The following is a 27,536-nucleotide window of genomic DNA, read 5'->3' as shown; positions in this document are numbered from 1 at the left end:
ATTAAAACAGTACTTGAGCTGGTCCCATTCGACGTTGATTGTTTCCTCGTGTCGTTTGTCGGGGACCTGGGGGTGTCTTGAACTTATTCTTGTCGTCTGACAGTAATGGGCATTCTCTGATGAAATGGCCAGTCTTTCCACATCGAAAACATGTCCATTTTTCTTTCTACACTCCCAAGTGTGTACGTGGTTACAAAACTTGCAGGGGTTATTTGATTGATATCCCTGCACTTGCTTTTGCCCCGAGCTGCTCCCATCATTTCTCTTCTTCCATGGCCTTTGATCCATCACAGAATGAGACCCCTGTGGCGCAGTCCTCTTCCTCTGTTCCAGCAGTGCTGCACCTCTTTGAAGACTCCGCTCAAAAACTGTGGCCTTATTCACCAACTCTGAGAAGTTCCGGATTTGAAAGTTCATAAATCTTTTCATTCAGCCCTTGTTCAAACTTACGAGCCTTCTTCTCCTCATCAGGGATCAAATATGCAGCAAAACGTGATAACTCGATAAATCTAGCTGCGTACTGGTGTACTGTCAAAGCTCCCTGTACGAAATTAGCAAACTCCATAGCCTTGTCATCTAGAACTAAGGTTGGGAAAAAGTGTTCCAGAAAGACCTGCTTGAAGTGCACCCAACGGACTATTTCCGTCCCTTCCGCTTCTCTGATGGTTCTTTCAGAACTCCACCATCTTTTTGCTTCTCTCGTTAGTTTGAAAGCAGAGTATAGAACCTTCTGTTCATCCGTGCAGTTTATAACGCGGATTATCTCCTCGATATCTTGGATCCAGTCTTCTGCTAGGGTTGCGTCGCCCCGACCATCGAAGGTGGGAGGATGCATTCGATTAAAATGTTCTATGGTGCATCCCCATCCATCATTTGTCACATTCATACCCGACACACTTCTTTCTCGACGACGAGGTGGCATCCTGATAACTTGGATTATTAAAAAGAATATTACAAGAATAAAGGGTTTGTACAAAATAAGAAAATGATGGTAATAGTAAAACAAACATAAGTACGTATAAAAAAAAATTGTACAAGCAATAGTAGTAACTCTATATAACTCCAGACCCTAAACCTTCCATCCTGCCAAAAGCCTTATAAGCGATCTAGAAAACCGAAACGAACCTCAATCAACATGAACAACTCAGAATATCTATAAAAATCCTACCCTTCAAATTCCATAAGATATCTTGCCTAACACCTGAAACTTCTAATACCCTAAGTACCAATAAAGATCACCTCCTACAGTCCACAAATGTCCGCACCACAACTCTGAAAATTTCTTCCTAAACCCACAGATATCTAAACCTCCAAGGTTTATAGTATGCAGAGTTCAAACCTGGCTCTAATACCAACTATAATGCCCCGATCCCAGAGGTCTGGAGAGTTAACTCTTAATATCTAAAATCAACTTAAATAACACAACTAAAAATCCAGAAAATCTGACACAATGCTAATTCATTTAATCAATCCAAATATCTAAGTTCCTCCATGGGGACAATAAAAAAAATCTCAACAACATAACTTAAAAATTCTCCAAAACGCGAAATTATCCTTAACTCATCGAATCAAAATACCCGAAAAATAAAATCAGTTTACTAACTACGATTCTCAAATAAGCACTTGTACCCTCAGGCACTTATTCCACTTCGATCATCACAACTTGCTAAAACTTCCTACTCTTGTTCTCCAGCTGAACCATCAAAGTTATCTGATGGAGATAAGGGGTGAGTTATCAACAACTCAGTAAGCAGAGGATATATACTAGTATGTAAATATGAGCATTTACAGAAATCAGAATGCATAACAAAATATTTTCATTTTCAGAACGCGGAAGCAAAACATGTTATCAAAATATCAGAGCGAAAATTTAGAAATAATTTCATTCAAAAATATCCTTTTTGGCATAGCATAAAATGATCATCATCATCATCAGAACATAATATCATAATAGAAGCCATGTATAACCCCTGTGGTAGGGTTGTGCAATCTGCAGATAACCAAGCAGAACATAAATCACTCTGTCACCAAGGTGTGCACTCAAAACAGAGACCACTATTACAACCCGTGGCAGGGCCGTATCCACTATTATAACCCGTGGTTGGACCGTATCCACTATTATTACCTGTGGTTAGGCCATATCCACTATTATAACCCGTGGCAGGCCCGTACTGAACAGAACGGAAACAAAATCAAATTCAGAATCAAAGAGTCATGCCAAATGTTTTCAGAGATCACATCTTATCCAAACACAGTACTGAACAAAATCATATTATCTTCGTAATCAAAACAGATCCAAACCATATTTACAATATTTATGCACAAATTTCACATTCGCTCACTTTTCAAAGTTTAGAAACAGAAAGTCAAAAATAAGCTCATGTTTACACCAGTCATGACAGAAAATCATTTCTTCTTAAACAGAATCTCATGAGTAATGCAGAACAAATATCTGAGGTTATTTTCAGATTTCTTTTCATAACAAAACATGCACATTTTCCAAAAAAGACCTCAGCTCATTTTATTTTATGCAAAGTCTAGCATAGGAACCCCGCTTACCTAGACTTCTTAGTTTTTTCGGTATTTTCCTCAAAATGTCGAACAATAATTAATCGTCCCCAACAAAATAATCACGTAATTCTCGTAAATTTCTATTTAATCACACATTTCGATATTTTATCTGAAACTTCTAAAATAACCTATTTTAATCCTTCAATACCTAAAAATCTTTATAACCTTAAAATACCATCATTTTCTACGACCATCAATATCCACTTAATCGAATTCATACAGAATAAGAAAATTTATCGAATAAGTATTATGATAATTATATAACTCAATAAAAATTAATATTAAAAATATCTAAAACACCAACAATATTTTATAAATAAAAACAATACATTAGTTACTAAAATTCCCATAAAATAAGTCATGAAAAACTCCTCTCTTAAAAATAGGTTTACTTCCTTTAATTAACAATATTATTAAAATACAAATATAATATTTATTGACACTTAAAAGCAAACTCATTTAAACAAAAACCCAAAAATAAAACTTCTGACCCAAAAACATTAGGTTAAACCAACCTAAAGTACGGGATCAACATGCAAATAATGAGATTGAAGAGAGAAAAAGAGAGGGAGAGGTGAGCGCGAGAGAGGGCGGAGAGAAAGGAGGGAGTTACCGAGGGAGGTACTCACCGTGAGGGGGTGCTACGGCCTGAGGTGGCCTGAGGCTGTTTAGCACCCTTTTCCAAGTGGGTGGCGATGGCTTGGAGTGGCTGGTGCGGTGCGGTGCGATGCGGTGCAGTGCGGTGCAGTCGGTGGACCTCTGTTTCGGGTGGCTAAAAATAGGGGAAAACACAGCTGGGTTTTCCATTGGAAGGGTGGCTTGCGGTAGTGCTAACCGCGGTGGTTTTTGTGAGGTGGGGTCACAACGTGGTGGAGCTCTTGGCGGAGGGTATGGCAGCGGTTTATGGTGGCTGAAAGCTGCTATGTTTTTTGATACAAAAATAGAGGAAACTAAAACTTACAGAAGAGGCTATGGAACGATAGGCGGCAGCGTCATGTGGCTACCGGTGGAGGCTTGCAGTGGTCGGTTCTGCTTCGGGCTAGTGTTTTTCGTCGTGCAAGGGGCCAGCTGTGTGGGTTGCTTCGGTTTTACTTGGAGATGGAGATGGCGGTGTGAAGGTGTTTGCTGCAAACATACAAGGACGCAGCTACGACGGTGCGGCAAAAACGAGTGGTTACAGTGGGTGATTGAGGCTGAGGCGTGAAAAAGGAGAAGCGGCAACTCTCAGTTTTCGTTGAGGATGAAGATCGTGCAAATATATAGATGAAAGGATGATCACAAGTAAAACCCTAGAGATGAGAGAGTAACGTGCATGCGGACGGAGAAGAGTCGTGCGTGTCTGTTCATGTCGTGGACGAAAAGGAGACTAACGGGTGAAGACGAAAAAAATAGATGGAAAGAAAGACAAAAAGAGAAAATAAATAAATAAATAAACATGCGGAAAAAAATATTTTACGTGTGAAGAATTAAAACAAAATAACATGAACAAAATAAATAAATAAAAAAATCAATAAAAAAATAAAAAAAGTTTGATTGGGTCCGGGTGTTACAGGGCGGCTAGTAGATGATACAGAAGTGCCTACATCCTCACGAGGTGTAGTGTGTGTAGATGTCTCAACTCCTTGACGAATCCCGAGGTGCTCGGCGATGACATCTGGTGAAATGTCAATGGAAACACTGCGTACAGTCACGGTGTGAGAGGATGTTTCCTAAGGCATGTCACACATCCCCATATTGAACTCCTGAACCATTGAGTATACCTTCCCCCTCAATGTGCAGATATTTCTCCAGCCTCTACTGAAGAAAACATCTCTCAGGTTTGTCTGCTCCTATATGAGTTTATCGAACTCATTAATCAGGACCTCTCGCTCTACCATAACAGTACGAGCCTCGATAAGAGTAGTGTCCTGAGTGGCTCATTCCCTCCCTTGTTTCCTAGTATGTAGAGGATGAGCCATATCCTGAAAATAGAAAAGGAAAAAAAATTATTTACAATTATGCATTTTTGGTATTAATTTTTAAGCTACCCTGCATTAACGTTCGAACATAGTAAACTTAATGTTCGAACATTAAGATAAAATGTTCGGACGAGTATACTTTACGTTCGCACTTAAAACACATATGTGCGAACATATAACATACAGATTCGAACGTAAGAAGTAAATAAATTTAAATGACGTAAGTTCGGACGTTTATGTTGTATGTTCGAACGTATGGGTTTTACGTGCGAACGTAAAGGATGCACGTCCGAACCTTGAAGCATAAATAAATTTAAAAAGTAGTACGTTCGAACGTTATAATTCAACGTTCAAATGTGATATTATCGGATTGAAATATATGGGTGGGTTAAAACTCTGGTGTGTTGGTCGAGAAGAGTCATGGAACAGATGATATTGACTATTATGGTGTCATACGTGATATTATCGGATTGAAATATCTGGGTGGGTCTGTAACATGTCTTTAAATGTGATTGGTGGGATCTAGGCGGTGGTCGGGTTTCGATACATAGGGATAATCACTTTACGAGTGTCAATACTGCATCTAAATGGTACAAAGATGATCCATTCGTATTGGATTGTCAAGCTACCCAAGTCTATTACTTGATTGATCTAATTAAAAGTGCTGATGAAGATAGTCGAGAGATAACTTGGCTAGTCGTACAAAAATTTGTCTCTCGAAATATATATGAAGCAAGAACGAGTGCAGATTACGAGAATAGTGGAGATGAAGATGACAATTCGATTGTATAGGCATACCAGGAAGATGGAGAGGGTATTAACTTGTTTGTTGACCTCGGTGCACTCGAGTTGCTCCCCTTGTGTAGAGATGATGTCCCACCCGTCCATCTCGACCCTTCCGTATTAAATGATCATTCAATTCAAATAAGTGAGGAGGAAGAAGAAGAAGAGTCAGAAGATGAAGACGAACCAGAATCCGGCCAGGAGGTGGATAAGGAGGATGAAGAAGAGGTGCATGATGATGATGAAGATGTTATTGAGGGAGATTATGAAACAAGCATAGAAAATACATATGAAGATAAAGAATAAAAGTACTAAATATTTTATTCATATAATTGACTATAAAATATCTTGAATTTTTATAATTTCTTCTAATTAATTTTCTTTGATATAATTAATTATTTTGAAGAATGCTGCCAAAATGACAACAAAGAAATGTGCCTCCGCCATGTCCAAGTCCCGAACACATTGAGGACTCCCCACTCGAGGAATCCGCTCCTAAAGATCAAGTTAACACACAAGAAAACAACAACCAGTCGACACCTACTAGTAAGGAAATATTGTTGTTGATAATTAATTATATAGTTAATACTTTTGTCTCAATAACTATATAACTATAATTATACTATCTACTATCATGTAGTTGATGCATCTTCACGTTGCGGTCGTGGCTATACACGTGACATCTCTCTTGAGAAAAACAGAAGGCATGAAAAACTCAAGATCACCATTCCTGATAATTCCATTGGAGGAGTGGATAATAGTCCAGTAACGCTTTCTTCCTATATTGGCACAGTAGTTCGAGCTTATGCTCCATTTTATGTGCGCTCATGGCGAGATGTTCCGAATGAGATTAAGGAGCACATTCAAAGTCGTGTGCTGGTAAGTTTACTTTGAGAGTATATTTTTTTCACCTAGATTAATATATCATATTTTTTACCTGATTCACTTGTTAGGACGAATTCGACCTCGACTTTGGCCGTAACGAGGATTTGAGAACCGTGAATGAGTTGATGGCTACACTATTCCGACGTCACAAGGGACGATGTCATGACTACTTCAAGAAGTTTGAGATGTTGAAAGAGGCTGCGCAGTCTCCTTTCCATCAGATGAAGTTCGATGATTGGATAAAGTGTTGTGATCTTTTCGCATCTCCAAATTATCAGGTATTTTACATTTATATCTTTTAATTATTTACATTCATATTCGTTCTATATATTATATGTATACATATTACAATTAACATTCTTAATATATTTTGTAGTACTTGAGTTCTACAAATACATAGAATAGATCCGCTTTGACTATCCACCATTGTGTCGGTTCAAGATCATTCCACCGTCTTGCTGAAAAAATGGTATTTAAAAAATTATAGAATTCATTTATTTTTCTGGTATTCTTTTATTTAAGTACTAACATTATCTTTTTAAAATTGTCAATGTCGCTTTGTTAGAAATATGATGATCCTGAAAACTTTTCCCTCATTCATGTCTATGTTGTTGCTCACACTAATGAGCATAGTGAATGGATGGATCTTGTCACTGCAGATAATTATGTAAGCAATGTTAATTTTGTCAAATAAATTACGTAACATGTGAATAATTTTTTTTTCTATTTCTTTTAATACGTTACTTATTAACGATCATTACCTTTCAAATTGCAGGAAAAAATGGTGGAGATGCAGTCGGCTTCTGGGGAATCCTCTCCTAGTGACATAGATATATTCACGCAAGTGCTCGGGCCGCGGTCTAGTATGGCAAGAGGTTTGGGACGATCTATCAAGCATAGATGTTCATCCTTCTCAACCTCATCGACTTCACAAATTAATAATCTTACCAAAGATTTAGAAGCTGCACGGCTTGAGAATGAGTATATGAGGTTGAGACAGCAAGAGTTAGAGTCTCTCTTCGAACGACAGTCTCATTTAGAGATATGTTTGTAGGACCAACAGAGAGACTAGAAGGAAAGAATACGCAGTGAAGTCCAAGAGCAAGTGCAACGGGAGATGATAGTGCAAATGGAGCGTGTTATGTCGTTGCAACAGAATCGCAGTGGGCAAAGAAAAAAAAAAGAAATAAATTTTATCAGCAGTGGTGGCTAGTTTTAATATCTAATTTTAAAATTTTATAAGACATTGTTATTTGTTAATTGATGTTATGTAATATGATACAATTGATATGCTTTTAAATTTTATGAAATTAGTATTTTTGATCTGTACGTTCAAATGTAAAGTAAAAACATTCGAACCAACGTTCGAGCGTGAATACATAAAATTGTAGAGTAACATTCGAACGTAGACATCTACGTTCGAACGTACTGACCCTCAAACGAACAAAACATTCGAATGATTAAACGATTAACGTTCAAACAAACCTCTGAACGTACCACTTGCATTCGAAAGCTACTTCGTTTACATTCGAAATAATGTCCGAACGTTAACCCCATTACGTTTGAACATTGGTCCATTAACGTTCGAACGGATATTCGAACATTTACTATAATTAACGTTCGGACGCATAAACGTTCGAATGTAAATATGATACATTTGAACTATAATCAACGAATGTCAACTTCTCTCATTCGAACGTCAATCGGTCAGGTTTTCATTCGAACATTCAATTATTACTTTCTGTGACAGTTCTCAACAGTCACAAAAAAAGGGAATATAGTAATTAAATAAAGTTGCATGTAATTAGTTTATTTCCAAAGTAACATGCACCCATCTACACGGTTTTTAACTTTAATTAATTTCCATCGATTTGGATTATTTTAATTAAATTCTAGTATCAACTGTAGACTTCTGAGTTTTTCTGAAGTGTGAGCATTGGAAATTCATTCCATTAACTTCAATGGAATAATGACGGATCGAGGATGGATTATTGGCTTAAGAAGCGAATATATATAGTAATTAAATAAAGCTGCATGGAATTAGTTGGTTTAGTAAGTCGACTTGCACCCATCTACATGGTTTTGAGCACTCATGATTAGATTAAGGAAAATGCCAATCTTACCGAGAGTAGCTACAGACAATTCTCACTAATTATCCTTTTTTTTTTGCTTATCACTCTCCCCACGCCAATAATATCGATTAAGGAAGTATTTTTTAATGAGTTTGTGATTTTTATTTATTTTTAAATGTTTAAGGGGTTTAAAAAAATATTTAAAAAAACAAACATGCATTTGATCACTTTAAGGACAGCAATGGACCAACTAAATGAACACATATATTGATATATATTTATATATAATTGCATTTTTATATTTAATTATGCATTCAAAATAAAAATCTATGGTATCACCCTCGTCTAAATTTTAAGATTACTTAATAATTACTTTTATGTATCAATTTAGTGAATGAGAATTGTGATTAAGCAGCAATTAATAAAATGGAAATAACTAATATCAATCTTTCAATCGGATTTGACACATGAATCCCTACTCATTTCAACCAGGGATGCTGCATCAATCCATGCACTCAGGCCCCTGGGAATAAATGCTCCCATTGTATTCACAATTCATACACAATCTCTCATGAAAAGCATGTGAGATTGAAGTGAAAGTTCATCCATGTATGCTCCCAAAGAATGTTGATGTCGAGATTGAAGATTCAGTGGCCTCAATGGATGGTATTCAAGTTTCTAAGAGGCACCGTGATGGTATTCAGTGGCCCCATGGTGGCTCTTTCTCTTCCGCTTCCCCTACTTTTCTTCTTTTAAGTCCTCAGTGGACTTAAGGATGTATTCTTGAGTTATGTTCACATGAATTGGGGGATAAAATAACAGTTTTGACAGTCCAAATATGTTTCTAAAAGGTTCCACCGAAATCTTCGAACAAAACTACATATATGTGTGTGTGTATATATATATCTATGTGTCCGTCTGCAGTGATGAGGCCTGACCCCTTTGCGTGTGCCAGCTTCCCTTCTCTTCCTACTTTCCCTCTGACATGCTCTAAAGACTCTTTCCCTTTGACCTACTCTGAAGACTCTTGCCACCCGCCTGATCCATGCCCCCCCTCCTATCCCTTTATCTTGTCCTCTAGTGGGGCCTGTGGGCTGGGCCCAATCTTGGACTTAACATTTTAACCCTCCACAGTATGTTTTTTGTATTTTGGTTGAAAGTTTTGGGAAGTTATAATGATTAAGTATTAATTATACAAAAAACTTGAAAATTGAAAATTGAAAAATGTTTGTATTTGAGTAGTGCTTAGATGTTAAGATGAGATGAAATAGGTTGAGACCATCTCAACATCCACATGGGGCCTAAATTGAGACAAATCCACCCAGCCATGGGCATTGGTGTGTCCTATGGATTAGTACTTCAATTGTGTTCCATATTAATTTTCTCCGTCCTTAAGACCAAATTGATCAACTTAATTAGAATCTACTCAAACATCGTTTCGGGCAAGCCAATAATGTTGTTTCAAGAACATATATAGAACCCGTATAGCTTTTTATCCCCCATAAATTTACTAACCTGAATTGCAACTCAAAGTAGCTTTGGATGTTAAGATCATATGTGAATCGTAGGGAAATAATTTATAAATAATAGTGAAATAATAATGAATAGAAGTCTACTGCTTGTGAATAGTAATAAACTATTTATGAATAGTAGTGACATAGTTTGAGATGGTTTAAATAGCCAAATACAACCCTAATGTCTGTTAAATATATATGAATTTTGATCAACATGCATATAAATTGACCGTCCAATCACAACTTTTAGCTAATAATTAGCTAACTATTTAAAAGATGTTTCCAAGAAGTTTCATTCTCATTTCGTTTGTTTTCGCAAATAAGATGAGATAAGATGAGTTGAAAGTTAAATAAAATATTGTTAAAATATATTTTTTAATATTATTTTTGTTTTGGGATTTGAAAAAATTGAATTGTTTATTTTATTTTATGTGAAAATTTAGAAAAGTTAAAATGTTTAGATGAGATGAGTTGAAAATGATTGTGAAAACAAATGAGGCCTCTGTCTTTCTTTTTAACATGTATGACACACTTGTCTACCTTTTTTCCTACTATATACACATGATGAGTAATGATAGATATTATATATGTGCATGCATTTAAATTTGGATTTTTTTTATATAAAGTTTGGATTATTAAATGACCAATAATACATCTTATTATATTAATAAGTTTTATTTAGCAATATTTTAATAATACACTTGATCACTAATAACTTCGTTAGTGCATTAAAATGGATTGGATTCCTCGAGTACGTACTTGTTTCTTTATTTTTTGCTATATATGGTATCAAATGAATCCAAAAGATGTTATAGATCTAATTAAATCATTAATTTGTATTTAAAACTAAATTATTAAATTGGAAGTAATATATTTAACGTGATTCTGTTTCAATTAAAGAGAAAAATAAACCTAATAAAAAGTATATTTTCAAGAACGTGCATGCGTAAAACAAGTCCAGATGAGATCTGCGCACCCATGCATGCATTAGGTTAATTATATTTTCGATGTGAACTTTATCTCTATAATTATTTATTTGCGATAAGTACTACTCTATAATTGGACCTCTTGCTAAATTGTAATCGCGCATACGTATTGAGAGCATGACTTCTTCTTCTATGGCCTTTCAACCAGGAGCTTCTTCCTCTTCTTCATCCTCTTCATCTCCTTCCATCCGTCCATGGGATCATGATGTATTCTTGAGCTTTAGAGGTGAAGATGTTCGCCATAACTTTATTTCCCATTTATACCACTGTTTATATCAAAGAGGAATCAATACTTACATAGACAACAATCTTGAGAGAGGGGAGGAGATTTCACCGGCACTTTTCAAAGCTATTGAAGGGTCAATGATTTCTATCATTGTACTCTCTAAAAACTTTGCAGAATCTAGATGGTGCTTAGACGAGCTATTGAAGATTCTTGATTGCAAGGAAACAATGAAACAAATTGTTCTACCAATTTTTTACCACATAGATCCATCGGAAGTACGGCATCAAAAAGGGATTTTTGGAGAATCCTTTGATAAACTTGGAGATAAGCTCAAGGATAACGCAAAGATGTTGAAATGGAAGGCAGCTTTGAAAAGAGTGGCCGATTTGTCTGGTTTCCCATTAACAAACTTCCGGTAAGCTTTGCGTTATGATGCTATATGTATATATATATGTACTTTGTCATCATGTGTATGCGTATATGATGCTATATATATTTGAGATATTTATAGAAAAAATTGAGACAAATCCAGGATCTGATATGGGGGAACTGGTGAAGATAAAATACCATACAAATGGAAAACAAATTGAAATTTGTGACTATTTTTGGCATTGAATAATTATATGCAAAACCTAGTCAAGTTTTAGAAGTCATTTGTGATTCTTGGATTAAATATCTACTACCGCTACCACATTAGTTTCACATAACGTTTAGTTTCAATTTGTTTCTAGATATAAAAACCCACAAATTCTCTTCAATTATAAGTTTCAGATTAAGTTTGTTATGAAACAATGTTCAGATTAAGGAAGGAGCAAGACTACCCTTGTACATCGTAATCTACAGCTGTCACTTTGTTACAGAGAGAAAAAAAATGAAAAAAACTATATATTTTAATTAACTTAATTATAATCATATGTCATCTATTGTGAAAAGTACTCTAACTATTTCAATTTTTCTTCTCTTTAATATTGATAGGAAAGAGTCAGAATTTATCCAGGAAATCATTCAATGGGTGGACTTAAGAATGGTAAATCAAACACCTTTAAGCGTTGCCAAGTATCCAGTTGGGATAGAGTCTCGTATACGACATATTTATCAACATTTAAGTATTGGAAAGAATGATATTTTACTCATTGTAGGGATATTTGGGACCGGTGGAATTGGGAAGATAACTATTTCTAAAGATATCTACAACCGGGTTTCTTCACAATTTGAAGGAAGCTGTTTCTTGAAAGACATTAGAGAAACTTCAAAACAAGCAGGAGGTCTAATTACGCTGCAAAATACCCTTCTTTACGATATTTTAGGAACAAGTTTGGATGTTCATGATACTGACAGAGGCATCAATGTGATTAGGCATAGACTTTGCTCTAAAAGAGTTCTACTAATTCTTGCTGATGTGGATGAGTTGGTCCAAATAGAAAAGTGGAGATCGTGATTGGTTTGGCTTAGGAAGTAGAATCATCATAACGACAAGAGATCAATGTTTACTTGATAACTCTAAAGTTGATTCAAAGCACAAGGTGATGATTTTGGATGACAATGAAGCTCTTCAACTCTTTAGCATGCATGCTTTCATGGAAAAAGAACCATTGAAGGATTATGTGGACCTATCTAAACAAGTAACAAAATATGCTCAAGGTCTTCCACTAGCTTTAACAGTGCTAGGTTCGGATCTAAAAGGTCAAAGTATACTTCAATGGAAAAGTGCGTTGGATAAATATAAAAACATTCCAAATGGTAATATTCAAAAAGTACTGTTAGTGAGTTATGAAGGTCTAGATGATACTAAGGGGGACATATTCCTTGATATTGCATTTTTCTTCAAAGGAGAATATTTGGCTAATGTCATGAAAATATTTGATTGTTGTGGTTTTTTTCCGGTTCATGGAATCAAGAGGCTTACAGGCAAGTGTCTTATTACTATTGAAGGGAGAAATGAATATGTTCAGATGCATGACTTGCTACAAGATATGGGACGAGAAATTGTTCGACTAGAATCACCCAAAGAACCTAGCAAACGTAGTAGACTGTGGTTTCACGAGGATATCCGTGAAGTCTTGGAAGAAAGTACGGTAAGAGTAAAAAAAAAAAAATCTTGGGTTTTACATTTATTTCCTTTTCCAAAAGTGAAAACTAGTGGATTTCTTTTTTGAGAAAATATAAATACCTAAACCTACTAACTTTATACCTAAATGAATATATATACGGAAAAGTAATATCACAAACTGATGTAGCTTGATGTGGTTCATCGGATTATAAAATTACTTTTATTGTATGGTAAATCTAATATATCAGATGAAGACACGTTAATTTTTTAGATTGTTTTTGTCTAATTCTTTTGCGAATGTAGCAGTAGTCATATATATATATGTATATCCTCTAAATTATCAATATGAATTTGTAGATATATACAGAATTCGTTTATTAATAATTAAAATGAGTCAATAAAAGTACCAAATCTAGATGTCCTTTTTTGGTTCTAAATATCCAATATTTTCTAATTTCATGTCTACGGTCTCCCCAAGCTAGCATTTTTTTTTATTGAAAGTTATAGGAAAGTACGTAAGTTGGTATAAAAGGACAATCTTTTATATCTTAGCATACGTCTAGTTCGTATTGGAGATTTCAGCAATCCATAAATACTACTTATTTTTAAAATATCTTCAAGAACAATAGTGTGTAATATTAATTGATAAGTACAGAGCACTGTTTTTCGTAAAATATCTTACACAACTTCATGCACTCATATCAGGGGCCAAACAAAATTGAAGGCATACTAGTAGATTTACCTGAAGGCAATGAGGAGATAAGCTTGCATCCTGAAGCATTTCAACATATGGAAAGACTTAGAATCTTTATAAATCATAATGCACATTTTTCTTGTGGACCCAATTATCTCTCCGACAAGATAAGAATACATGATTGTTATAAATATCCTCTAGAGTCTTTGCCATGTAATTTCCAAGGGAAGAAACTCATTGTCTTTAGGATGCGTCATAGCCTCATGAAGGAGTAACGGGATGGATTCAAGCCCAAGGTACGTACACAATTATAATCATTATCAACAACTATTTTTTTCTTTGAATTATGTAATAAAGTCCATTAAACTTTTCGTCTTTTTCTTTTACAGAATTTGACGACTATGACTTTCTTTGATTGTAAATTCTTGAAAAAGATTCCGGATCTTTCGAGCATCTCAAATTTGAAGGAATTGAGTATCCAAAATTGTAGAAGATTAGTTGAGGTGCATGATTCCGTTGGATCTTTGGAAAATCTTTCTCGGTTGGATTTTGAAGGATGCTCTAAACTCCAAATCCTTCCAAGAAGCCTCAAGTCGAGATCTTTACACCGGCTTCTTCTTGGCGATTGCTCAAGCCTTCGTTATCTTCCTGAAATCGAGTGTAAAATGGAATCTTTAAGTTCATTGGATCTACATTGCACCGCAATAGAAGAACTACCTTTATCCATTGGGAACCTCGTAGGACTCCATCATTTATCTTTATGGGATTGCAAAAACCTTATGCGTCTCCCAATTGCTTGCATTCTCTTGCAAAATTTATTGCGGCTCGACATTGGTGGTTGTCCAAATCTTGTAAAGAAGATGAGGGATAACGGGCTATCCCTTCTGGCTTTTGAGTCTACAAAAATGGAAGAGGATATATCATTACGTGAAGAACGACTCCATGAATTGGCGCCTCCAACGAATGCAAGCAATGGGAGCACTGCATTACAATCGTTGAATCTTCAAAGTTGTTTCCAATCAGAAATAAATTTCTTTCCAATATCTAGTTTATTTACCATGTGATAGGAACCAAGGTGGGCCTACTCTTAAAGATCCTTTGCAAGTTCCAGATGGGCCAATTACAAGATCAAGGGCCAAGAAGATCAAGGAAGCAATGCAAGGATTGGTGCAATCCACTTGGGATGAAGCCAGCAAGAGCCCAACACTGAAGATGGGTCTGAAAGAAGAAGAACCAGCTTTGATCCACTTTATTCATGCTGAGGAAGACATGACTTAGAGATACGGCCTATTGTTATTGGAGGCTTCTAATTTGGTTAAATGATTTATTTTACTAGTTTAGAATAAGTGGGATTGAAAATGCTTGGCTCACATGTCTTATTTCTTATGAACTATGTTTTTGGGAAGGCCTTGTATTTTGGCCAAGGGCTTATTTGGAAAGTTACATTTTAGGAACTAGGGTTTCATCAATTTATTGTTGGGGTTACTGTAGCCGCGGGTACTGTAGCCGGTACTGTTCATCAAGGGTAATTTTGGGAAAAAGGGGTTTTATTTTGGCTAGGGTTTTGATTAGGTTTGGGTTTAAAAACTCTTTGCAGCCTCATTTGAGAGATTAGACAATATTGAATTTTATTTGTGAGTTGAGTTTTCTCCTCTTGTTCTTGATTGAACTCTTGAACTTATCAAAGGTAAATCACAACCTTTGTGGCGTTCCTCCTTTGTAATCTGGGTTCTTGAGACGGGTTCTTCAACAGGTCTAGATTTTAATATAATCTAGGTTCTTGAAACGGGTTCTCATCGGGTCTAGATTCTCCATCCTTGACTTGATTTTTGGCTTTCTTGGGGAGTTTTCAAATTGATTGTGGGTTCAAGGGAATTCATTCCCGCGGGTTCATATCATTTGGTATTCAGAGCAAGGTTTCCAATCAGGTCTTATTCTATCTTTTATTTCTTGCATATTTAATTCTAGGGCTTCATTGTTCTAGGATTGATTACAAAAAAAAAAAAAAATAGTGGTGGTTAGCAGACTTCTTCACTATTGTTAGGGTTGCTGAAAATCATTGTTCTAGGGTTTGTGTTGGCTGAAATCTCTTGTTCTAGGGGCTGCCGTATATCACTTGCCCAAGGGTTTCTGAGTTATTGTTAGGGTTTTCTCAACTGCTTATTCTTGTTTGTGATCAAATCAGTTGGTGAAAGGAAAAGAAAAGAAAAGAAAAGAAAAGAAAAGAAAGGAAAAAAAAAAAATTCGAGGATTTTTTTCTTGAGCCTTATCATAAAAGGGGGTGATTCTAGTTGGTATCTTGTCTTATTGTTAACTGTTTCATTCGTATAATTTCCTTGATTCACGTGCCATTTTTTTTCATTCCTTCCGTGTTTCTCTTGTTCTTGTTTCTTGGACCTAATTACTAGTTGGGATAAAACAAAGTTGCTTTGTCTTGATTGAGTCAATTAGTTCTTAAAGAACTGGAGTGGGAAAACTCTTGAGGTAAAAGGCAAGAGAGTGTGAGACTATTATCGAAAAAAGCCAATTAAGAGTGAAACACGAGTGGAGTGTCATTATTCGAGTGTAAACACGTGAGGGAGTGTGTGAGGTTTATTTATTTATTTTTTTTTCCCACTAACATTCTTTTGTGTAGCGCCTGATAATGTCTCATCGGAGTAGCGCATCACCAAGGGGGAGAGCAGATAACTCATCCTTTGTGTTGCAAGCCATGCAACAACAGTTTGAGCGGTTGAACTTGGTGTTGGGTGAAGTGAGGGATAGGATGGATCATCAAGAAGCAGCGATTAGAAATCTACAAGGTGGGAGGGACAGGAGGCGACGTGAGCATAGAGTTGAAAATCAGTATGAGAATGAAGGAGATGGTGAGGATGAGGAAGACTTAGCATCTGACGTTGGGTCGGGTAGAAATAGAAGAGTTAGGCATGAAAGAGGATTTGAGGGGAATCTAAGGGGTCGGGATAGTGTAGATGGAGACCTTGGTAGCATCAAAATGAAAATACCACCTTTCCAAGGTAGAACTGACCCTGAGGTTTATCTAGAGTGGGAGAAAAAAATAGAGTTGGTGTTTGATTGCCATAATTACTCTGAGGAGAAGAAAGTGAAGTTGGCGGTAATTGAATTCACTGATTATGCTATTATTTGGTGGGATCAATTAGTGACCAATAGGAGGAGGAATTATGAGAGGCCTATAGAGACATGGGGAGAGTTGAAAGCTCTCATGAGGCGGAGATTTGTTCCTAGCCATTACTATAGAGACCTTTACCAGAAATTACAAAATCTTACACAGGGGTCTAGGAGTGTAGAGGATTACCATAAGGAGATGGAGGTGGCGATGATTCGGGCTAATGTAGAGGAGGACCGAGAGGCCACCATGGCTAGATTTTTGAGTGGGTTAAATAGGGACATAGCCAATGTAATTGAATTACAACATTATGTGGAGATAGAGGACATGGTGCACATGGCTATGAAGGTGGAGAGACAATTAAAGAGAAAAGGGACAGCAAGGTACACTTCGGTTTCTAGCACTACTTGGAAATCAAAATGGGATAGGAATGATCCAGGTGAAGCAAAGAGAAAGACCGAACCACCTAAGGGAAAAGATGAGGGAACTAGCAACAAACCCAAGGTAGAATCCCAACCTTCACGGAATAGAGATATCAAATGTTTTAAGTGTTTGGGTTCAGGGCACATTGCTTCTCAATGTCCAAATAGGAGGGTGATGATTATGCGTGACAATGGAGAGGTGATGACGGAGAGTGAGGATGATAGTGATGAGGTGCCCGAGTTGGATGATGCTAGTGATGATGATGGAGTGGTATACCCTGTGACAGGTGAGTCTCTTGTTGCCAGGCGTGCTCTTAATGCACACATTAAGGTGGATGATGCAGAGCAACAGAGAGAGAACATTTTCCATACTAGATGCCATGTCAACAATAAGGTATGTAGTATGATCATTGATGGAGGGAGTTGTACTAATGTGGCTAGCACTACTTTGGTTGAGAAATTGAATTTACCAACCTTAAAACACTCTAGACCATACAAATTGCAGTGGTTGAATGATTGTGGAGAGGTTAGGGTGGATAAACAAGTGTTAGTTACTTTTTCTATTGGGAAGTATCAGGATGAGGTGCTTTGTGATGTTGTGCCTATGCATGCGGGCCATATTTTGTTGGGGAGGCCATGGCAGTATGATAGGAGGGTGACACATGATGGGTTCAAGAACATGTACAGCTTTGAAAAGGAGGGCAAAACAATTAAGCTTGCTCCTTTAACTCCAAGCCAGGTCTATGAGGACCAATTGAAATTGAAAAGTGAGGTTGCTCAAAAAAGAAAAAGTGAAAATGAGAGTGATCAGAAGAGAAAGAGTGAAAATGAGAGTGATCAAAAAAGGAAGAGTGAAAAAGAGATTGAGCAAAAAAGAAAGAGTGAGAGTGAAAAAGAGCATAAAAGAAAGAGTGAAAAAGAAAGTAGAGAGGTGGCTGAGAGTAAAGAAAAAAGAGTAGAGCCACTAGAGAAAAAAGAAAGAGAGTCTTTTGAGAGAAAAGGAAAGGCAAAAGTGAGTTTCTATGCAAGAGAGAGTGAGGTTAAGAGGGCTTTCTTCGCAGATCGCCCTATGATTTTTCTTGTCTATAAAGAGTCTTATCTTACTCTTGATGAAACTAACCAGTTTCTTCCTAGTTTGGCTGTTTCTTTGTTGCAGGAGTTTGAGGATGTATTCCCGGATGAGATGCCAAATGAGTTGCCACCCATTAGAGGCATTGAGCACCAGATTGATTTTGTGCCCGGGGCTGCTATTCCAAACCGACCAGCCTATAGGAGTAATCCAGAGGAGACAAAGGAGCTTCAGAGGCAAGTTGAGGATTTGATGAGCAGGGGGTACGTGAGGGAGAGCATGAGCCCTTGTGCTGTACCAGTGCTACTGGTGCCAAAGAAGGATGGGACGTGGAGGATGTGCATTGATTGCAGGGCGGTCAACAATATCACAGTAAAGTATCACCATCCCATTCCTAGATTGGATGATATGCTTGATGAATTGCATGGCTCATGTATTTTCAGTAAAATTGATCTTAAAAGTGGGTACCATCAAATTAGAATGAAAGAGGGTGATGAATGGAAAACTGCTTTTAAGACTAAATATGGGCTTTATGAATGGTTGGTTATGCCATTTGGACTTACAAATGCGCCCAGTACTTTCATGAGATTAATGAACCATGTCCTACGTGCATTCATAGGCAAGTTTGTGGTTGTGTACTTTGATGATATCTTAGTGTACAGCAAGAACTTAAATGAACATATTGACCATTTGAGATATGTGTTTGATGTGTTGAGATGTGAAAAGTTGTATGCTAATTTCAAGAAATGTGCCTTTTGCATGGAAAAAGTTGTTTTTCTTGGTTATGTTGTTAGTACGAAGGGTATTGAGGTGGATGAAGAGAAAGTCAAGGCCATCAAGGAGTGGCCAACGCCAAAAAGCATCACTGAGGTAAGAAGCTTTCATGGCTTAGCAAGCTTTTATTGGCGTTTTGTTAAAGACTTCAGCACCATTACTGCACCACTCACTGAGGTAATTAAAAAGAATGTTGGGTTTCATTGGGGGGCTAATCAAGAGAATGCTTTTGCCACTATTAAAGAAAGGTTGTGCTCTGCACCTGTGTTAGCATTACCTGATTTTAACAAAGCTTTTGAGATTGAATGTGATGCCTCAGGAATTGGGATTGGAACCGTTTTGATGCAAGATAGGCATCCTCTTCAGTGAAAAGTTAAGTGGGGCATCCCTGAACTACCCTACTTATGACAAAGAGCTTTACGCTCTTGTTCGTGCATTAGAGACTTGGCAGCACTACCTATGGCCAAGGGAATTTGTGATCCACACCGATCATGAATCATTGAAGCATCTCAAGGGTCAAGGTAAGTTGAATAAAAGGCATGCTAGATGGATGGAATACATTGAGACATTTCCCTATGTCATCCGTTACAAGCAAGGTAAGGAGAACATTGTTGCTGATGCTCTATCCCGGAGGTATGTACTTCTTACTTCTATGAGTGCTAAAATGCTTGAGTTTGAATATGTGAAAGACATGTATGCCGATGACGCTGATTTTTCTAATGTGTATGTGGCATGTGATAAGGCGGCATTTGGTAAGTTTTACAAGCATGATGGTTATTTGTTTAAAGAAAGCAAACTTTGTCTGCCAAATTGTTCTATGCGTGAGTTATTGGTGCGTGAGGCACATGGTGGGGGATTAATGGGACACTTTGGTGTCAAGAAAACTTTAGACATTTTGCATGAACATTTCTTTTGGCCTAAGATGAAGAGAGATGTTAACCGTATTTGTGGAAGGTGCATTACATGTAGAAAGGCCAAATCTAAGGTTTTGCCACATGGGTTGTATACACCCTTACCCGTTCCTAGTGAGCCATGGGTAGACATATCTATGGACTTTGTCTTGGGGCTGCCTAGGACCAAAAGGGGTAGAGATTCTATTTTTGTGGTGGTGGATAGATTCAGTAAGATGGCACATTTCATTCCATGCCATAAAACAGATGATGCAACCAACATAGCTGACTTGTTTTTCCGGGAGATAGTGCGACTCCATGGTGTACCTAAGAGTATTGTTTCTGATAGGGATGTTAAATTCCTTAGCTACTTTTGGAAGGTGTTGTGGGGGAAATTGGGTACTAAGCTCTTATTTTCCACTACTTGTCATCCGCAGACTGATGGTCAGACTGAAGTAGTTAATAGGACTTTAACTCAACTTTTACGCACTGTTGTTCATAAGAATTTAAAAACTTGGGAGGATTGTTGGCCATTTATAGAGTTTGCATATAATAGGACGATGCATACTACTACTTCATACTCTCCTTTCGAAATTGTTTATGGATTTAATCCACTTACTCCTTTGGATTTGATGCCTTTACCTGTTGATGACAGGAGTAGTTTGGATGGACAAAAGAAGGCGGAGTTAGTGAAGTCACTTCATGAGAGGGTACGGCTTCAAATTGTCCAAAAGAATGAAAGGGTTGCGTCCCAAGCCAATAAAGGACGAAGGCGTGTCATCTTTGAACCAGGAGATTGGGTTTGGGTTCACATGCGCAAAGAAAGATTCCCAGCCCATAGAAGGACTAAGTTACATCCTCGAGGAGATGGACCTTTCCAAATTCTTGAGAAAATTAATGACAATGCATATAAAGTGGATCTTCCAGGTGAGTATAAAGTTTCTGCAACTTTCAATGTTTCTGATCTTTCTTCTTTTGATGTAGGTGAAGATTCGAGGTCGAATCCTTTTGAGGAGAGGGGGAATGATAGGAACCAAGGTGGGCCTACTCTTAAAGATCCTTTGCAAGTTCCAGATGGGCCAATTACAAGATCAAGGGCCAAGAAGATCAAGGAAGCAATGCAAGGATTGGTGCAATCCACTTGGGATGAAGCCAGCAAGAGCCCAACACTGAAGATGGGTCTGAAAGAAGAAGAACCAGCTTTGATCCACTTTATTCATGCTGAGGAAGACATGACTTAGAGATACGGCCTATTGTTATTGGAGGCTTCTAATTTGGTTAAATGATTTATTTTACTAGTTTAGAATAAGTGGGATTGAAAATGCTTGGCTCACATGTCTTATTTCTTATGAACTATGTTTTTGGGAAGGCCTTGTATTTTGGCCAAGGGCTTATTTGGAAAGTTACATTTTAGGAACTAGGGTTTCATCAATTTATTGTTGGGGTTACTGTAGCCGCGGGTACTGTAGCCGGTACTGTTCATCAAGGGTAATTTTGGGAAAAAGGGGTTTTATTTTGGCTAGGGTTTTGATTAGGTTTGGGTTTAAAAACTCTTTGCAGCCTCATTTGAGAGATTAGACAATATTGAATTTTATTTGTGAGTTGAGTTTTCTCCTCTTGTTCTTGATTGAACTCTTGAACTTATCAAAGGTAAATCACAACCTTTGTGGCGTTCCTCCTTTGTAATCTGGGTTCTTGAGACGGGTTCTTCAACAGGTCTAGATTTTAATATAATCTAGGTTCTTGAAACGGGTTCTCATCGGGTCTAGATTCTCCATCCTTGACTTGATTTTTGGCTTTCTTGGAGAGTTTTCAAATTGATTGTGGGTTCAAGGGAATTCATTCCCGCGGGTTCATATCACCATGTTTAACTCCTCCCCCAGTTTGCATCATTTAAATATATTAGGGACTGAAATTGTTAGCCTTCCCATGAGCATCAAAGAATTCGTTACACTAGCTCGTCTTTCCTTGCACCATTGTGAGAAACTTGAAGAAATACTTGAGCTTCCACCAAATATAAGACAAGTATATGTTGGGGAATGCAAGTCATTAGAGAGATTTTTGGAAGTATCAAAAATATTGGAATTCAATGGAAGCCACATCAGATCGCTTGGAATAATTGAATTGAACAGCTGCGACAAAATGCATGTGAATATATGGAATGGTAAAGTGCAAAATCCATTATTGTGGAAGGTATGTATGTGTAATCTCATGTTTAGTGGTATGCATGTATTGCTTAAATTAAATGTATAATGATGATGATGATATTGGTTTAACAGGGAGTCTATGAATATGATGCTACATTGTTTCCGGAAAATCAGATTCCAAAGTGGTTGCGTTATATTCATGAGTTTTTAAAAGATAATGAAATGGTGAAAGGGCCTGATAATTATGTCAAACTGAGGGGAGAAGAAGAGTGGGCAATAGAGATTGAAGGGCCGCACTATTTGGAGGAGATAAACGGAATTGTATTATATCTGGTAATATTTTTTAAAAATGCTTCAGGTTGGCACAGAAATATTGGTAATGCTAAGATAACTAGTAACAGCTCAAATCATGTATGTCGTATTCAAGAAGGGGTACAATTGGTTAATATGGATTGGTACAAAAAGGAAAATAAGACTCAATATGCTGTATGGGTGGGGTACTCCAATTTACAATCTTTTGAACTAAAGGTTTTGGACAATTTGCGAGTTCAATTTGATCTCCATCATCGTTACAATGAGATGGTGCAGTTTTATAAATGTTGCAAAGCCAAAGTGGTATACAAGAATGAAAGGAGAGCAAAAAGAAAAAGAAAAATGGACGAAGTAAGTAAGTCGCCATTGTTCCTTTGATTTTCAAGTAATATTTTTTTCCTCTTTGCTTTTTATATTTTTTTCCCTTTCTTTCTAAATACCAAACAAACTATGTTTGGAGAGACACATGCACATGAGGAGATTGAATCAAAGCAATGAATGTATGGAATGAATGAAGTTGGGACTGTACTTTTGCCTTTTGTCTGTTAATATTCTTTTGGGCTTTTCCATGTTTACAGCATTGGAGCCTTACCACCCACTATTGATGCTACAATGAGACTGAGCAGGGCTACCCAACTACTGAATGTCACCTGCAATGCCACATGTATGGTTTTGGTTTTGCTCTGAGTTTTGCACTATTTGCGTAATCTTGCAAAGGCAAGTATTACCCTTAAGATCACTTTATCATTATTTTTGCCAATGATATATATGTGCAATTTGTATAAGAAATTATAACTACGTACATGCAGTTCTTTCCAAATCATTACCAACTCTACTTGCTACTGTTACCTAAGACTTCGAGGATTCTTTCTATTTTCGGAGAAAGCAAACCAGGTATCGAGAATACGAATTGAATGTAACCTGCAATGCTAGTATATCTATGGTTTTGGTCTGAGTTTTGCAGCATTTGTGTAATCTGGCAAAGGCAAGTCAGATATCATGCTAGTGGGCTTTACTCTGCAACACCTCTTTTTCATTATTTTTGCTAATGATATGGTCGCTTTGTACATGCAGTTCTAGCTATTGAGTCTATGTGGTAAATTCGTTTCAAGTTTTTGGTCTTTTTTAACCGAATGTGACAACTATAACTTCAAAATTGGTATTGAAGTAGATGATATAGAGACTTTGACTGCTTTAAGGGTTCATTAAATGATCTTGACTTTAGGTTTCTCAAGTTTTCTATTGGAAGGGGATTCATTATCAGTTATTGGGGCCATTGGTTCTAAAGAACCTAATTTTTCAAGCCAAGGGAATCTGATAATGAAATTCAAAGTCTCATTTTTCGGTTTGCAGTGTATGATGTAATTCATGTTGGCAGACAAGAAATTGAAGCAGATCATTTACTTGCAAGACACGCTCGCTTTGTGGATGATACTATTCAATGGTGGCATCAATGTCCAAATTTTATTCATTCTAGGGTCTTGCTTGATTCTAATTTGTAATTGTCTAGTATTAACTATATTATTTGTTCTATTAATATGAATACCAATGCTTCATTTAAAAAAACAAAAAATTGGTATTCTTCAAAATTTATAATTTTCCTATTGTAGGGGCATCCTAAGCACCATAGATTTGGCATAATCATTGTGGGAAACAGGATTCCAGATTCAATTCCATCAGTTGAAATCATGAAATGTGTTCAGAATATGTCTGGCTGGACTACTTTATTGGAGCATCTTTGAGGATAGAGGGAGACAACCTATGAGTTAAACTTTTTTGCACTTCAAAATCGGTGTTCTTCAAAGCTCTTAGAATCCATATGATACAAAAAGCATGAAGAGAGCGTGAAAAATCATCCAGGTGTGCTCCCTGAAGATGAATGTTTAGGTGGAATCTTCATTTTTTGTTTTTTGTTCCCCTGTTTTATCAGCAACCAAACTGTGGATGGGAAGACGGATGAGCATGAGGAGATTGAATCAGAGCAATGAATGTATTGGACGAATAAAGTTGGGACTGTACTTTTGCCTGTTTCTCCAAAGGTTGAACTGTACTAGTTTTTTGGTAAATATTGCTCTGCTATCAGGGTCTAGTTTCACTTTATCCTTTTTTTGCATTTTAGAATTCTAGGCACAGATTCATCACCAATGATAAATGATGTTGATCGTGTTGGAAATTCGTAGTAGGCATATTCCAAGGGTTTCATTTTGTCTTTGGATTGTGTATTTTGTAGAATTTATGTGATTTGGAAATTCAAAAGGCTGCAACTTCCACTCTGAACACCATTGAGTTTCAAGGTGTATAGGGCATTTGAAATTAATGGGATCCTGTGTTCGAATGAGATTTGAGGAATTGCATATGTGTGGTTAGTCATGTTCTTTGCAAAAAATAACCACACTGGTATTGGAAAGGAAAGAGATTCTTGGATTTCATCATTAACAACATAAAATATTTTCTCTAATGGGTGGATACATAAGATTATGAGGATTCTTTTCTATTTTTGGAGAAATCAAACCTGGTATCGAGTATGGGAATTGAGTACTCATGATGCACAGCATTTTAACAGGTTCAAATACCATACCAAACTACATTAACTAAAATAACTCATAAATTCATGACCTTTCGAAGGTCAAACTAATTTAACATTAACTAGGCAATTGTTTTTTAACTAATGTGTACTTTTTATTTGTACAATACTAAAATAATATAAACATATTTTAATATACAAATATATTTATCAATAAAGGAATATATTGCAAACACTTTTTTTTTTTTTAAAAAAAAAAAGACGACACCCAAATTTATTGACTACCCTAATTTATGGTAGATGAATACCTTATGGAAAGATTCCTAAACTTGGCGGTTACATGGATAAAAAGAGGGAGTTGTTCCTATAAAATAACTAAAGACTTACATACAAAAACAAAAAAAAAAAAAAAACATCGAGCCTAAAGATTAACGTAGATATGTTAGTACCGAATAAAAGGAAGACCTGCACAGATAAAAAGAAGGGGATAGTATCCAATTTTATTGATTATCTTCATTTATGGCAGAAGAATACCTTATACAAAGAGAGAAGGGGAAACTTGAGAATTACATGGATAAAATGACAAAGTCCTAAAACCAAGTTCCTATTAAAAAAAATTGAAGGCTATATAAAAAAAAAATATTAATCATAAGAATTAATGTTGATATGTTAGTGCCGAGTAGAAGCAAGACAGAAATGAGCAACCATAGGGAGTTGAAAAAGAGACCAAAAACTAAAATAATAATTGGGCGATTGTGCTATTTAACAGTCAATGTTGGTCATAAGGTGCAATGTGCGAATCCCAGTAGTTTAAGGTAAAAAGTTACCAATTACCAATTATCACCTTTTATATATATATATATATATATATATCTATATATTAGCAATTTCACTATATTTATTTGTATGTTATGTTACTATCTCTTGTCATTTGAAGATCCATCTCATTGATTGTTTCTTATGATCTTTTGTACTAGTAGGAACAAATCTAAATTCATCAACGAAATTGTTGAAGAGGTTTCAAGAATAGTAAATCGTATATACTTAAGCATTGCCAAGTGTCCAATTGGATTAGAGTCTCATATACAAGATATTAATTTGCTTCTAAGTATTGGAATGAACGACATACGCATGATAGGGATCCTTGGGAATTGGTGGAATTAGAAAGACGACCATCGCCAAAGCAATCTACAACTCAATTGCTTATCAATTTGAAGCTAGCTACTTTCTTGCAAATATTTGAGAAACTTCAAATCGAGAGGGTGGTCTAATGCACCTACAGGAGACGCTTCTTTATGAGATCTTAGGAGACTCTAGAAATTTGAAAGTTGGTAGTGTTGATAGAGGACTTAATGTGATAAAGAATAGGCTTTGCTCTAAAAAGATTCTACTAATTCTTGACGATGTGGATAAGTTTGTCCAATTAGAAAATCTAGCTGGAGGTCATGATTGGTTTGGTTTAGGAAGTAGAATCATCATAACAACAAGAGATCAAAATTTAATGACTAGTCATGAAGTTGATTCAACATACAAGATGATAGAATTGGATCACGACAAAGCTCTTCAGCTCTTTAGTTTCCATGCCTTCAATAGAGAAAAGCCTATTGATGATTATGTGGAACTAACAGGAGATGCAATATGATATGCAGGGGGTCTTCCACTAGCTTTAATGGTTCTAGGTTTAGATCAAAAAGGTAGAAGCATCGATCAATGGAAAAGTGCATTGGATAAGCTCAAGTGAATTCCTAACAAAGATATTCAAATGATACTTAGTACAAGTTATGATGGATTGGATGATAATGAGAAGGATATTTTCCTTGATATTGTTTGTTTCCTCAAAACAAAAGATGTAGATTATGTCATCAAAGTATTAGATAGTTGTTAGTCTCTTTCCAAATGATTGTATTCAAAGGCTTATGGATAAGTGTCTCATAAGTGTTGATGAGAGTGGAAAATTGTGGATGCATGACTTGCTACAAGATATGGGTAGAGAAATTGTTTAACAAGAATCACCTAAAGAACCTAGCAAACGTAGTAGGTTATGGTTTCATGAAGATGTTCATTCTATACTAGAAGAAAATACGATAAAAGAATAAATGGAGCAAAAAAAGACTAATTTTACTTTTTTATTAGCATCATCCATTTTCATTTATGAACAGACTTCAATCATAGGCAGATTTTGAAGAGGCATTAACTTTTGATATTTTGAATGTGATTAATTGCTTTTGGAAACTCAACTATTAGAAAAAATAACTCAATTTGGAAAATCTTAGTAGAAAAACAACAAATAAAGACAGTTTAGTGTGAGTTTGCTAATACATGTATATGTTGTTGCACTAAGTAACAAACAAAATTGATGGGATATTGATAGATTTGCGAGACTCGATATGCTTAGGTTCCAAAGCATTCATGAAGAATGTTTATAAATCACAATGCATGTTTATCTGGAGCACCTAATTACCTTTATAATGAGTTAAGCTTGCTTAATTTGGGTGAATGTCCTTTGCAATCTTTGCCATCCAATTTTCATGGAAA

General features: G+C 36.3%; 5 protein-coding genes and 1 pseudogene across 6 annotated transcripts; 5 read left to right on the top strand and 1 right to left on the bottom strand.

The window, feature by feature from the left end:
- Positions 1-376: 376 nt before the first annotated feature.
- Positions 377-886, bottom strand: LOC121242327. Its single transcript, XM_041140206.1, has one exon. It carries the CDS (start codon positions 884-886, stop codon positions 377-379), a length of 510 nt encoding a protein of 169 aa, XP_040996140.1.
- A 9,953-nt stretch (positions 887-10,839) lies between these two features.
- Positions 10,840-12,433, top strand: LOC121242326 (disease resistance protein RUN1-like). The gene is made up of 2 exons (XM_041140205.1): positions 10,840-11,410; positions 11,971-12,433. Exons 1-2 carry the CDS (start codon positions 10,887-10,889, stop codon positions 12,431-12,433), a joined length of 987 nt encoding a protein of 328 aa, XP_040996139.1. The 5' UTR covers positions 10,840-10,886.
- A 70-nt stretch (positions 12,434-12,503) lies between these two features.
- LOC121243567 (TMV resistance protein N-like) lies at positions 12,504-14,494 on the top strand. Its single transcript, XM_041141696.1, has 3 exons — positions 12,504-13,070; positions 13,751-14,035; positions 14,129-14,494. The coding sequence occupies exons 1-2, from the start codon at positions 12,522-12,524 to the stop codon at positions 14,012-14,014; spliced, it is 813 nt and encodes a 270-aa protein (XP_040997630.1). The 5' UTR covers positions 12,504-12,521; the 3' UTR covers positions 14,015-14,035; positions 14,129-14,494.
- A 2,333-nt stretch (positions 14,495-16,827) lies between these two features.
- On the top strand, positions 16,828-21,931 carry LOC121242325 (the record flags this gene model as incomplete). The annotated part of the gene is given in 7 exon segments (XM_041140204.1): positions 16,828-17,940; positions 18,442-18,690; positions 19,138-19,487; positions 19,489-19,765; positions 19,895-20,675; positions 20,814-21,148; positions 21,902-21,931. Coding segments are annotated over 7 exon segments (3,135 nt in total), but the record flags the coding sequence as incomplete, so codon positions are not given.
- Positions 21,886-25,129, top strand: LOC121243566. Of its 2 annotated transcripts, XM_041141695.1 has the most exons (4): positions 21,886-22,211; positions 22,298-22,828; positions 24,338-24,389; positions 24,772-25,129. In XM_041141695.1, exons 1-3 carry the CDS (start codon positions 21,948-21,950, stop codon positions 24,362-24,364), a joined length of 822 nt encoding a protein of 273 aa, XP_040997629.1. In that variant the 5' UTR covers positions 21,886-21,947; the 3' UTR covers positions 24,365-24,389; positions 24,772-25,129. The 2 variants fall into 2 exon arrangements, with proteins under 2 accessions (XP_040997629.1, XP_040997628.1); XM_041141694.1 differs by lacking the exon at positions 24,772-25,129 and having other exon boundaries at positions 24,338-24,553.
- Positions 25,130-25,697: 568 nt separating this feature from the next.
- On the top strand, positions 25,698-26,886 carry LOC121242324 (annotated as a pseudogene).
- The last annotated feature ends 650 nt before the right edge of the window (positions 26,887-27,536 follow it).

This window comes from Juglans microcarpa x Juglans regia, chromosome 8D, assembly GCF_004785595.1.
Source record: "Juglans microcarpa x Juglans regia isolate MS1-56 chromosome 8D, Jm3101_v1.0, whole genome shotgun sequence".
Lineage (NCBI taxonomy): Eukaryota > Viridiplantae > Streptophyta > Magnoliopsida > Fagales > Juglandaceae > Juglans > Juglans microcarpa x Juglans regia.
This window is presented reverse-complemented; position numbering and strand designations above follow the sequence as displayed.